This window comes from Bacillus rossius, chromosome 1 (genome assembly GCF_032445375.1).
Source record: "Bacillus rossius redtenbacheri isolate Brsri chromosome 1, Brsri_v3, whole genome shotgun sequence".
Taxonomy (NCBI): domain Eukaryota; kingdom Metazoa; phylum Arthropoda; class Insecta; order Phasmatodea; family Bacillidae; genus Bacillus; species Bacillus rossius.
Genome location: NC_086330.1, coordinates 297,677,607 through 297,692,591, shown reverse-complemented (window position 1 = coordinate 297,692,591; position 14,985 = coordinate 297,677,607). Strand labels below are relative to the sequence as shown.

The window sequence follows — 14,985 nt, the reverse complement described above, 5'->3', positions numbered from 1 at the left end:
CTAAGTGAATACATGTTGAAAATATTTGTGGCAGAACAACAAATACAAGGAAGGTATCAAGTTAAAATGTTAAAAATAGCCTTAAATAGAATAAAATGATAAAAAAAAAATTATTTTGCAAGTGACGGAGCCTTAAGGGTTATCCATGTAGGAGATATACTACCATGGCTCCCTTGCATTTGTTCTTGTTGTGCACTGATTTTCGCACCAGTTCTTCAAATTTGCTGCTGCGTGAGTACCACCTTCCTACCCCTCTCTGCTTTCCTCTGAGTGTCGTCATCACCCCTTCCCCTTCTTTGCTGTGATTTTTCCTCTTCAGTTGTTTGGTTGCTATTCTTGTTGCCAGGTTCTAAGTAAATTTTTTTGCAAGCTTTTTAAAATGTGACACAGGTGATATTAACTACGGACATTATGATTTTTATTTTTTACTTTTATTAGGTGTCACTTAGTAAGTAATTGGTAACAAAATTTTTGATATACATAAAAACCAAGCAAGCTATTGTGTTAAATTTACTATAATAGTTTTTAAATTATTATAATGAAAATAAATGAAACAACCATCATTGCCTTACATAAGTAATTGACTAAAGTGGTTGATTTGTCAGTAAATTGTGTTTATCGAATGTATCTGTGTTTGTTCCCTGCCTGGTCACACCTGGATTATTTGCAAGTGGGAAAACTTGGGCGTATGTGCCTTTAGCGGGTTGGGTTTTCCTTGTTAAACCCCGCCCTTGTTTTTCGCAAAACTTCCATCTCATCACCTCCCGTCTCTATTGACAAATACATCTTTCTGACATTACTGTTGACATGCGCGGGGGCTGTTCTCCGACTAGCCCCTACACATGCTGATTCAATGCGGTTTGTGGACTTACGTCCTCTGGGAATGTAAGATAGTTGATTATAATGCTCTTATCTCTGGAATTGAACAGGAAAATGTCTATGTCCCGGCTGAAAGGTCACAAAGTCCTTCAGTTTATGCAAGTTGAAGTAAACTTGGGGTGAAGGTACAGTGGAGCCTGCTACTTAGACGTGGAACAAACGGCGTGTGGTCAGACTGTCTATGCCTGTGAAACTCTGTACTTGCTACAGGATGGAGGGACATATTTTCCATGCCAGTTGTGGTTATGCAATGGTCACATTGTCCTGCTTCAAAATGGTGTTTGTAAGTCGAATCCCGGTTCACCTTTAAATGTGGAGGTATTGGAGGAGTAAAGATACAGGAGGGGTGCAAGTATGGGAGGGATGGAGGTGGACTATAGACTTCAACGGCGACGAAGTGTTGAGGACTAGTTTGGTGGCAGCCAATTTGTGGTCCACAGGCCATTCTCAGGCTTCTCAAGGCCAGGTTCAACATACAAGTTAAAACTTGGCCATTTAAGATGTTGCAATTTTTGTTTGTAGCTTTCATTTGTTTAAGCTTGAGACACAAATAAAAATAAAGACAAAACAACAATAATACATCCTGCGTGCGCTACAGTTTTGGTGAATTTCTACTACATGGCGAGAATTATTGTAAGTAAAACTTTAATTCGTTATTGGTGGAAGAAGAAGAAGTTGGTTTGGGATGGTGTACAAGCTTTGGTGTGGTCTCCCCCCCCCCCCCCCCCCCGGCCTTCAAGTACGGACTTAGACTTATGCGAAGGCAAGGCCTTGGTGATGTAGGTAACGTGATCGCTACGGCCGGGCATCACGTAAGGATTGTAATTTTTATGGTTTTTTTTTATGTATTTTATTCCGTGTACTGTTATTTATCCTTTTTTTGTGTGTCAGAATAAATTTTAATGTTTGCTTACGAAGTAATTAGTATGAACCCTGCAATAGTCTACTCAACACATAATCAAGTGTTTAATTTTAGTTTTGTGTCTCTACCGTGTCTACACGACTAGCCATGGTGAAGTCAAAGTCAGCTGGGTTCAAACAGAATGATTGTAACTGGCTGTCCTGGTAGGGACGGACGTGGGTTGCTCGCCCCGGCACGGGGTAGCAGGCTACAATCCTTTTGGTTTTGAGTTCTGTGTGTGTTAATAAAGTCTATTTCAAATTGAATATGAAAACGAAAATTAAAATATTTTCTGTTCTAATATTAAACTCAATAAGCATGAATAAAGGTAACATTTTTTATGTATATATTTATAAATGATAATTTATTATTGATATTGTCACAGAGCAGAATTTTTTTTAAAGTTCATTGTCCTCTGATGTTTTGTTGTTTTGTTCCCTGGTGCAGACTTTGGGCACTGTTTGCAACACCTTGTTTCTGAAAATAGGTATAAGCTGTGCTTTTAGGAATGTGCACTTTTTTTAATTTTCTGGGACCAGTGCCGCTGTGCATGTTTGCGGTGAGGCCGGCCGTCAGCAACTATTACCTCATTTCTTTCCGGAAAATTTAGAGTACATTGGCTGGCTTGTTTCTCGGAGTTCAGTTGGTAGATCTGCACATATGCATGAGTCTGGTAGCGTGCCAATAGTGTCGCAACCCATCGTTAGGAATGTGAGGCTGGCAGGGCACAGGATGGTGCTAGCGTGGCAGTGGCAGGCAGATTCATTTCTTAACCAGTTTTCTTTGTGCATTTTTTGCTGACATGTTTGCAAGTACCGCTGTGACAATGTAATTTCGAGGTAGTAAATTAGCCTCTCAGGGAAGGGCTGGGGCTTTTTGCTATGGACTTCTCTGGCAGGCGGATGTGTGTTGCTGCCGTGATGCTGTGACGAGAGTGACGAGCCAGGTTAGGTAAGATATGACGGCTAACAAAGTAACTTTGAATTTAAGATGGACCGTGGCCCGATGTATGTTGAGAGTATGATTGTGTTAGTATCATTAAGTAGATGATTTTATATTTTCGTGGGTCAGCGGCTAAATTTGCTATTTTTAGGAAGCTTACAGGAGATGATATCATTTGTTGTTTGGCTAGCTGGCTCGAAAGTAAAATAAAATTGAATAGATGGTATGCTTGGGTGAGCGGCCATTTGTACAGATTATTATTCATGTTGTTTTATACCTAGAGATAAAACTACCTCCTAGTACTAAAATAAGTATGTAAGATTTCACATGAGTTTTAAGGATCTAGTTATTTATTTTCTTGTGTGTAAGAATGTATGAAGTGAGTTAATTTGTTATTTTATTATAGATTTTTGTATTTATTTTATTGTAATAAAAAGGGGAAATGTTTAGTGGAATAACCATGATTATTCTTTGCAGCTATAGAAAACCTCTGACCCCTTACCCTTCTTATATACATTAGAGACCTTCCTGAGTACCTTACTCTACTCATACTAATGACCCTACTGGTAATAGTGGCTTAGCAAAAAGATTTTAGGTTCCCGTTTCAACTTTTGGTGTATGCACTTAGAGCCTTGCCACGATATTTAAAAAATTACTTCTGCATGGTTTTGCCCAATGACTATGAATGTTTCATGTTATGTAATACTTGTAAATAATACTAACAAATAATTATAAACAAAATATTCCTACAAATTTTTCAGGACCTTTTCTGCAGTGTTTTTTTTTCTATCATCAAAAATGTTTCAGATTGCAGTTTGTTCACTCGTCTTATGAATTTCAGATAAATGTTTAGATGCTGAAATAAAGTATGGCTTATTATAGCAGGCCCACTTAGGTATTTTAACTTTTACATACACATTTGTATTGTACAACAATGACTCAACCTTAATGTCACCGGACAGTTACACCAGATGACATGTAACAACTTCATTACTACACTTTTAAAAGAATTTAGTTTCCATTATTTGAAAATGTTAGTATTTCAAATTGAATATACATATTAAATGTTTTGTTTTGAATTTGGAAATTTCCAATATTCTCACACGCCATAGTATGTTCTCTCTCTGTTCCTAACAATATCCACTATGCGAGTATTTTTTGTGTTTTGTTGTGTTTTTTATGTTTTTTTTTTTTTTTTCCCCCTATCGTCATGTGTTTTTAAATGCCCATACTGTTTCAAAAGTGAAATTTTAGCATGTAATTACATGTCTTCTATTTCAGAAGCATTTGAACAGTTGACCACTCCTGCCCATTTTCATTTGTTTGTATTCTCTCTCTGCTCTTGGTAGGAATGGCAGCCAGAAGTACGTGTATGAGGGAGAGAACAATAAGGACGGCATCGTGGGCTTCATGCACAACCCGCATCGGCCCCCCGAGAAGGCCAAGGAGCCAGAGTGGTCCGAGACGAAGAGCGACGTTGTGCATCTCACTGCCGCAACCTTCGATCAGTTCCTCAAGGTGAGCCGGTCCGTCTTTCCTCTGGCTATTGCCGTAGTTTTGCATCGTACAAGACGGTGTGACACACCATATGACATGGCATTTAAGACTACTCATCATGTAATACAACACAGCATACTAGGGATGGGTCGGTACAGGTTCTCGGTTCTCGGTTCTACGGTTCTACGGTTCTCAGCATTTTAACCGGCGCCGAGAACCAGAGCTAAAATGTCGGTACCAGCAGTATAGCAAAACCCTTTACGAAAATAGTCCTTCACTACAATTACCATTAACTGCAGCATGAAATGGCTCACCTCACATCCAATTTAAATATGAATTATTTTTTTGAACTTATGTGGAATAATATTCATCTCTAACGATAGAATAAATTACATGTGAAAATATTTAATATTCTCGTTACATCTGTAAACAAAGTACATTTTTCAAACAAAACATAACAGATGAAGGTGCTATAGATGTAGTTCATCGATGTGTGCAACTGTATAACGTGCCTCAGCAGAGAGATGAGAACAAAAGACGCCATTATTGTTTCATATGTTTATAAAATAGGCAGATAATTGAGTCATTGACACATAAGTATGGTTGACTGGGGTATAAAGAACAATTAAAAGTGCAAATTTCATAGTACATTTGTTTAATAGAATTGATGATTGATTTTAAATATTTCCGTAATAATTTTCGGCATTCTAAAATTTTATGGTTTTTGTGTAGTGCTGTGGGGTGTAAGTTCACTGCATCTGCAGCCATCTAGCGGAACGGCTAGTACTTTTTTTTTCTTTTAGGCAAACGGGATTGCTTTGAAAGTGGCACGTCTTTGTTTTAGTGTTAATAATGTTGACGAAGATCCCGCAGACACATGATAAAAAAATGATTATATATATATATATATATGTATATTTATTTATTTATTAGGAATGGCCCGGTCAAATCCTCGAATCCCACCGGATCTCTAGTATTCGAAAGATTCGAAATTCGAGGGAAAAGATTCGGGATTCGAGGAAAAATATTGATGTAAATGTAGTACTTTAAAAACTTAAATGCTTACAATTTACTTGGCCTGTTAACGTTTTCCTTGGAACACATCCTATTGAGGTACAGTAGAACCTCGTTAATACGTGATGGTCGGGACCGAGTTAATCACGGATTACCGAATTTCACGGACTAGCGATTAAAAGCACGGAAGGTCTTGTCAAGCTTCTCAGACACCGGCGTGCAGCTGGGTTAAGGCCAAGGTCATGTGACATAACATCTCCCGAGGCTTACTGCACCTTGGCAGTAGATGGATAAAAAATAGTAAACTCCCCATTATTCATGATAATTGGGACCCGCCGATGCCCGGATAATTGAAATCCTGTAAAAAAAAATAAACCCGGATAATCCATTTCAGTAAGGGCCGGCCGTCTTCGAATTAGTGTCTCGGCTTAAAAAAATACAGCACTGCCTAGCCATTAGTTCACAGTCATTTACAACAGCCAAAAAGAGAAAGATAAGATTGTGCACATAAATTTTGGGTAGCCCCCCCCCTCCCTCCCCCCTTTTCGTACAGCCGAATGCCAGCCAGACACGTCACTCGCCAGGCGCCTGCCCTGCGTTGGCGTTGGCGGGTGGAAACAAACAAAGGGAGATGGGAAGCAGAAGTCAGGACATCCCCCTCAAGTTTAAAGAGTGACAAATGTGACAGCTGAAAGGGGGGCGACACAAAGTGTCGGTACAAACAGCGTTGCAGAGTTTGGCGGCCCATGTGATGGCTTGCAGTGTTTGCCCACCGCCGGCCCGCGTGACGTTAATTTTAAGCGCTGACAATTTTTACTTCTCTTTTTTTTCTGCTCTTTTAAATCGTGCCGGATTATCCGATTCCCGAATTAGTGCATCACGGATTAACGAGGTTCTACTTTATTGTACTTTTAATTTGTTACTATATAAAAAAAATTATGAAGCATGTACTGATTTGGGAAACTTGAACATAGATGCATTGTCGCTACATTGGTATTAAATAAAAGGCATAAATCACAGATGTATTCTCAGAATATGCTAAAAAATAAAATAAAGCACATTTAGGATCTAGACTAGTAATATGAATCTTGTTTTTTTAATAACTTTACCGAGAAATCTGTTACTTAGTAATACAACAATAATGCCGACTTTCATCACAAGTTACGGTCGCACATGTAGTAATAACAAGGAAATAATGAATGACAAAAATTAATACATTATACAATTATTATTTTAATCACGATTCAATTTTAAATATTCTGATACATGTTCTATTTATGAATTTTTTTAGGACCAAGTTTGGTTTGTGTAGACTATCAACCTTAAAATATGTATTATCTGAGAATTCCATGATGGCCAACCAATGAATTTGTTAGCCAATCATTTTGAGCAACACAAAAAATAACTAATATTAACATAAAGAATTTTAATGGGTAAACTAGAGAAAACACCCTGTCACTTTTAACTTCGGGCATATTAATCACTATGCTTTAGTGAGGCTTAATTTTAAAAGACACACAACAATATTTCTTATGGCCTAAAACCATTTAAGACAAGATAGCGCCTTTCAGTTTCCATTATATATTTTAGGAAAGTGTTTATCTTCATTTGGGACTTTAAACAAATGTCAAGTTGGTAACTACAAAATATTGTTCCGTCGGATGTTGAATTTCGTTTTCCGTTTTCCGTGGATACATGAATCACTGTACTCACAGATAATGCCTAAATGCCTTAAATCCACCAAGTCGGATTCTACAGCAATTGAAGTGACCAGATTCTTACGTGATCCTACAGTTAACCCAGAAATAAACATCCTCGAATACTGAAAAACTCAGTCTGCGTGTTCACCCAGGCTACATAAACTGTCCAAAAAATATTTGTGTTCACCACCTGCGACAGTGTTCTCTGAACGTTTGTTCAGCACTGCAGGAAACATATGTGACCAGAAACGGAATCGTCTTGATCCAGACCGTGTCAAAATCCGTTTTTTTTTTTTAATAAAAATTTAAAGGGTTAATTAATTTTGCATAATGTTTAATTTTTTCTCTTAACTTATAAATTATTCTATAATTAACCCTTGAGATCTGGATTCGGATTCGAGGGGTGGATTCGAGGTACTGTTTGGGATTCAAATTCAAGATTCGGATTCGGGAAAAATGGGGTTCGACCCATCACTAATATATATATATATATATATATATATATATATATATATATATATATATATATATATATATATATATTTAAAGTTAATTAAAAAAAATTACGTATGTATTTACAAACGATGAGTTTATGTATTTACAAACGATGAGTTAATTTGAACAGCACAAGACTATCGAAACCTGCGCCACACGCCACTCGCTGTTACAGACACGCTGTTCTATCTGTGCGCCATTTCCCCACTCGAGTAATAACTGGTGACGAATGATAAACGTGCACAATCGTCAAAACCTGCGCCACACGCCGCACGCTGTTACGATTGTATTTTACGTCCAAACGTCTGCTTGACTGAGACGCTGTTCCATCAACACACCATATCCCCCATTGAGGCATAAATTCTGACGAATGATAAACGCACATGATCATCGAAACCTGCGCCACACGCCGCACACTGTTACAAGTGTATTTTGCGACCAATCATCTGCTTGACTGAGCCGTTGTTCCATCTACATACCATTTTCTAACACGTGACTAAAACCGGAGTTACAATAGCCCGTTGCCTCCGTCCGTCTGTCATCTGTCCGTCAATCACGTGACCTGCAGCAAATAAGAGAGCTCGAAAATTTTCGTCCGTCCTTCAAAAGTATAAGTTTGCCAAGCTCGGCAAACTTGTACTTTTGACAGATGAATGGATGAAATTATATATATGGTTGGTCGCGCCAGTCAATTGTTATCCGAATACAAGTCAGTGGAGTTTGTTTTTATTAGTTCAACTGTTCACAGTTTGGTTAACATTATATGCATTGCGGCTTGAAAAACTCGTTGAATTGTAATAACTTCAAATTTTTCTGAAGATTTGCTGATCCATTATGTACGGGAACACGAGTTTCTGTACGATTTTCAAACGTGAACAGGATCATCAAAAATATTTAACTTATATGGGCATTTCCCCTGACATTAGACCATTAAAGTTCACATTTTTTGGCTGCACTGATTTTGAAAAATGTTTTGACGGACGGACGAGGTGCCTTGTTGTAAATCGCTTGCCTAGATTCGTGGTGTTGACGGATGAAAATGTGACGGACAGACGGATGGAGGCGACGGGCTATTGTAACTCCGGCTTAATATACAGCAAACCATATTACCAGTATTACCACCAGCCATTATTCGTTGATCTTTCCACGTGTAGTTTTCACAAGGGTTTAACTGAAGATGTGATTAGCTATGATGGTAGCGATGAAAGTGATTCCACTCCTGTGCCAACATAGTAAAACCTTGCTCGTACGGCCCCCGGTTCGTACGTACACCTCGCTCGTACGTACAGATTATCAGAAACCGTGAAAAATGAGGCAAAATATAAAATAAAATAATATGAAAAGTGTAAGAAATACGTTAAAGTTTATTAAAATACAGTTACAACCTGCAGCGTTTATAACAAATACGGGCTACATACACATTGCGTCACAGTAAAAAATTTAAAAAAAAAGGCCGCAAATTGATAGAAATTTACAGTCAATAGCGCGCTATATGCGGTGAAAGGTCATTGTACTCGGTCAGCTGCTGTTACGGCGCGGCGTAGCCGCCAGCTGGCTCTCTTTGTTCGCATGCGCAGTATATCTCACTCAACATTCCGTCCAGACTCGTGACCTTCCATCAGCAGCCAGCCAATAGATGCGAGCTTAGCGGAAAAAAATATAAGCTCCACCTCCCGTGTATCAGTTTGTCCATTTCTAATACCAGTTTATTGGTATACGCACCAGTTTTCTTGCTGCCGTGACATGTTCAAGTTTACGTTCATCTTGATGTCTTGATACCAATAATTAATTATTTACGATCCCCAGAAATAAATGGTTAGTTTAAAAAATATGCGTCAACTGTACAATACTTCCGAAATTATAAAATACGTATAAAACAGTTACCAAGACTCCGCTCATTTTATGTTGTGAAGTTTATATCTCGTACCAGTATTTCGGCTAAGTTGTGACATAAATACAGTATCAGAACTTACAAGCAGCCACGTAATATTCCCGACATTCCCGTTACGTTTATACATTCGTGAGTTTACGTTTTTCCCTCGTGCATTTTAGATTGTCTCCTGCTATAATTACTCGGACTTTTACACGCCTAGGCTTAAATTATTACATATTTTGAAATAAAAGCAACTTTTCATGTTATAAAATATGTATATTTTGTGATTTAAAATGTTCATTACCGACTATAAACGTTACGTTTTTCATGATGTTTTTAGGCCTACTAGCTAATCTTATCTACACTTAAAGTACCCACGGTATTTTTTATTTGAGCAATTATATTGTGTGTTATTATTATATTATTGATATAAAATATAAAAAAATGTAAAAATGGGTCTTACGACACTGCCTTCAGTGTCAAGGTTTTTTTTTTTTTTTTTTTTTTTTTTTACGTTTGATTAGCTCATGTGTTGTTTCTGCACGAATAGGATATAATTTCGATCTAAAATACATCAGCATAATATATAGACATGGCAGGTCATTTCCCGTGGCAGCAGGTCACTGCAACGGGAGATCATTTCCCACGGCAGCGGTGGGAAAAATGGGGGGGGGGGGGGGGGGGAATTGCCACAAATGGACGTAATTTGGCCTCGCTGGTTCGTACGTACAACTCGGTCGTAAGGACAAATTTTGGAGAACCGTGAGTGTACATAGAATCGAGGTTTCATGTACTCTGAAGCGCTTGACCACTTGGACAAACTGAAGTTATTTGTGCATGGAACACAAAATGTTCCTGATATTGTGAGCAAGAGTTTGTGGGAACTGGACAATTTTGTAATGGGTCAGTCGGAAAATGTGTTAAAACAATCAAAGCTGACACAATATTTTTCAAAACAGTAATTTTTTTGCTAGTGTTCTAATAAGTTTTTTATTGTGCTTATTACATTTAATTCAGTGTATATAATTCAGTTTATTGATGTAATTCTAAATTTTTCCAAGTATGCTGATGATAATAGGTGAGTGTAATTTTAAAGTTAATACAGTGTGTTATTTGAGTAAATTTGGTTTTTATATTGACTGAATTTTAACCAATGTATTTCCCCTGTAAGAAGTTTTCCCTGTTAAGTTTTTAGCAACCAGTCCCTTGAAAAACGTCTTAACAGAGTTTTACTGTATTTTCTTTTTATTCCTATGTTTTAAAGGAGATTTAATGTAGATTTCTGGAGGTAATTGCTAGATTAATATAGTAAATTTTAGTTTTATTAAGTGTTCTCTATATTATTTAGAATTATTTTTCACTAATACATATTACATTTGTAATAGGTTGATGTGTTTGCTGTAGCTTGAAAACTATTCTAAACCTTTTAATTTGCTTTGATAGTCTCTTTAAACTTTAAAGACTGAAACATTATGCCAATGCATTTCTTTGTAAGCATACAATAAAAACACCGAGGACAGAACAATACAAATAAATTATTATTTTCAGTGTTATAAACAGTAAATTGTTGAAGATGTAAGTCTGAATACAGGCTTTTTAGTGCTTTTTTTGTAGCCTTAACAATAAATAGTTTATTACTTGAAACACTTCATAAATAATGTGTGAATTATGTTTATTTTATTTTTTAAGTCAGAACCGAGGACCGAGAACCGAGGACCGTTTTTTAAGAACCGGTACCGAACCGAGAACCGTAACTAAAACAGGAATTTACCCATCACTACAGCATACAAGATGGTACTGGATATGAAACATGTAATGTAAGACTTACTGTGTGTATAAGACTACACATTGAGACTACACTGGGTACAAGACTTCACGACATTAAAGACTATGCTGCATATAACACTACTAGAAATTGCAGAATATTAGGGACAAGATTTTATGGTGAATTGCATTAAAATATTAATAACACAAAAAATGTGAATCATATACCATGTGCCAGTCCAGACTTCACCATCTAGCTGTGGCCTGAATTGCACATTCATAAACACTGAAACGAAAAAATTCAACAGAAGTTGCAGGTAGTTTGGTGTAAAGTTCTGTCTACGACTGTTAAGTGACTCGAAACAGTTGTTGATGATTCTTAAATAAGATATGAAATGACTTTGAACTTTTATTCTTCTCACGATGCAAAGAAATTTACAGGTCCTTTACAAGACAGCTCCGCACGAAAAAACACTCACTAACGTTTGCCGATTGCTACTCACAGTCCTGTGCCTTCACGAAATACTGTCCCTAGGGATTCAGTCATTTAGGTATAAAGAAATTACTGGAATCTACCTATGTCCTGGCGGAACAACGAACTACCCGAGCCTGCACTTCACTTGTGGGCCCTAATTTCTATATATAACGTCTAAAAAATAAAGAAAACGGAGGTTGAAACTTAGCAGCTGCATGGCATAAATTGCAGAAAAAGGTCACATTTGCGGAAACATAAAAATTTGTTTCACCAGACAGTGCACCAGCTCACACTTCAGAAGTTGCCATGGCGAAAATTTACGAATTATGGTTTGAACTGCTTTACCAAACCTCCTTACTCCCAGATATAAACCCTTTTTTTTTTTTCTTAGGCTAAAAATTGCGCTCGGATAGAGATTTTTGTTGAATGAGGAGGCCATCACCTTCGTAAACAACGACTATACAGAGACTCACACAGACAATTGTTAAAAAAACAACTGTGCATCCAAAAAGACTGAAATTTCAGATAGTATGTTCCATAGCATGAACAAACACATTCCCCTATTTTTGTTGACGAGTGCTGCCATTTTCATGTTGATGTCGGAAACTTTTCATACTACCCTCATATATGGCTTTTCTGAATAAAATATTTAATATCAAAATTAATTATAAGAATATTTAGAATAATAAAATACGAGCATAAAAACTAAGTCACTTATGACCTTTGACCTCATAATCAGCTGATATACTGTCTTACTGGAAAATAAAAGGCATAGAAAAAACTACAAAGCTGGGGAGGGCAGGGGTCTGCAACACTACACCCCCTCCAACTTTTTATTAAAGAGACATTAAGAAATGAAAAAAGATAAACAATTTTATATAAAAAATTCAAACAATACTAAGTTTTACACTCAAACAATCTTTGTATATATATCACATTAACTTCTACTCCTGGCCACTCAGGAAAGCAATCCAATATATATGTTCATTTTACACATCCAAATTTCAAACACTCATATGTTCCATGAAAATAAAAATTCGGACATGAACTCTTATTTCCTTTTTTAACTCTAAGCAAATGACTACATCAATTTTTTTCCAAATGTGTCAGTTACCTTACTCCCAACTAATATTAATGTCATTTCATCAATGCACAGTTCAACTCATGTCAACACTAGCCACCTCATAAACTTCAAACTGGACATCTCCGGTCTACAAAGAACATCATTACCTCTGTAACAGCTTCAACATCAACTTCAATAAATTTAACATCATCTGCAAATACTTCAACATCATGAGGGCGGAAATGGTCAAGGGGAAGAGATCCGAACACCCTTGCAAAAAAATCATCGGCCACACTGCTGGAAACAACCATTTAAAATTACCCTCCTTGACTCCCAATGTCTTGCCAAACCAACGATCACAACCACTTAAACCTCTGCTCCCAGCAGGGTACAACTTTTCAGTTTTTCACCCATAACTCGGCCAATCTCTCCACACTTTGACTATGCACTTAAAAAACTAAGATAACACCTCTGCTTTCCTATAAACTGCATTTTTGGTTTTACGTTCTGTAGCTGTCCTTTTACTGGAACGACCTACTCTAATTCATGCTACGTATACCCGCTTATCCACCTACTGTATTTATTCTTAAGTTCACAAAATACAGCTACCAATAAAAATTTCCATACATCTTTACTGTAACTACAAAAACAACTCAATTCTTATTTTCTTACATGGCATACAAACTAAAAATTTAACATTTCTACAAAACCTTTAACTTTTCCTTTTATTCAAATTCAACCCTTGTGACTTTCACATCAACTCAAATTTAAATACATTGCACAGTATCAATGACCTTTGACTTCTTAAACTTATTTCTATCTGGGGAGTAAGGAGGGTGGTCAAGCAGTTCAAACCGTGGCAACTTTTGAGATGTGAGCTGGTGCTCTGTCTTGGTGAAACAAATTTTTTTTGTCTCTGCAAATGTGACTTTTTTTTATTCAGCACATTCTGCCTTCATCTTGTCAAGTATTGATGTATAGTATGCTCCTGCCATTTTTTCAAACTGGGGCATTTACTTCTCTTAATTGAAATACCTTGTTAATATCGTCACTCAAAAATGTATTCCTCCTAATACTTATTCATTAACATACCTAGATCATTTCAATAGAATTATTAAACATAATTTTTTCCACGCTTTTCCTGGAAAATTGCCATTATGATTGGCACACAAATATTTTTTTTCTGTCCAGGCAGAATCGTCTGTGTTGGTGATGTTCTACGCTCCATGGTGCGGCCACTGCAAGAAGATGAAACCAGAGTACGAGAAAGCAGCCAAGATCATGAAAGATGAACAGGTTGGTCTGCCGCACTAACGCAGTGAAGCGTTGTTAGTAAACACCCTGTTGAAATGAAACTTTGAGTATAACAAAGTGTTTTCACTAGGCCTGTGCAAATATTCAGTATTTAAAATATCAAAATTTTTATTTATCACTCCTATTCAATTTAATTTCAAATTCTTAACTTCGAAATAACAAAAATTTATTTATTTTCCAAGTGTAATGATGCTGTTCCATGTTATGTATTGCAGCGGTCAATTTTTAGGTTAAGATTCATTGCTGTATAATTTAAACATAAGTACAACAGAACAGTTAAAGTTTAGGGGGCTGAGCAAATATTATTATTATTATTATTATTATTATTATTATTATTATTATTATTATTATTATTATAAGCGGTTACTGAAATAAGAAAAAACTAAATATTTGAATACATAATTCTTTAGTAGTTTTGTTTTTTTAGTATTTGTAACAATTAATGTGAAATATGTGTAGCCATTGCATGAAACCATGTACAAGTATTTGATAAAAAATTAATTTTGAAGTATCAGAAGAATAAAAAAAATTTCCTGGTTTTGCTGTGGATACAAATCTAAATTTGTGTTCGAGAATATTTTAATATTACAGTACTCTATGTACCTATAGATTTTTTATTTAGATATTGTGTGACTGCCACAACTTTTGCCCCTCTTTTTTGAGTACGTCACTGCCACATTTCATGTGTCTGCCCATTTCACACCCTAAATAAAAAAATACTATATTTAAGTTTTAAAAAGTATCTTACAAAAATTATATAATTATTTAAATTAAGAATTATGAAAATAATTATTAATCAAAGTATGTTATCTTGGATTCAAAAGTAAATAGTTTTAAAATATATTTAGCTATTTGCATAACACATTTGCCTTTGTTAAGGCAGAGACAACACATAAATAACTATCACAAAAATACCACAAAGAAATTATTATAGTATTCGATTAACTTTTGGTGTAAAACAATGTTAAAGGCTACTCACGACTGCTGTAGAGAAAATTAAAATGAAACATGCTGTATATAAAATTTGACCAAACATGGTAACAATGAACCAGCAAAGAGTCTGATGCT

General features: G+C 36.2%; 1 protein-coding gene across 1 annotated transcript in view; it reads left to right on the top strand.

Moving 5' to 3' along the window:
• The window catches only part of LOC134527796 (protein disulfide-isomerase A5), a 49,909-nt gene that overhangs the window by 13,437 nt on the left and 21,487 nt on the right, over positions 1-14,985 (top strand). The window contains exons 6-7 of the mRNA XM_063360743.1: positions 4,072-4,240; positions 13,795-13,899. Of these exons, the coding sequence (XP_063216813.1) occupies positions 4,072-4,240; positions 13,795-13,899 (274 nt within the window). The remainder of the gene's footprint in view (positions 1-4,071; positions 4,241-13,794; positions 13,900-14,985) is intronic.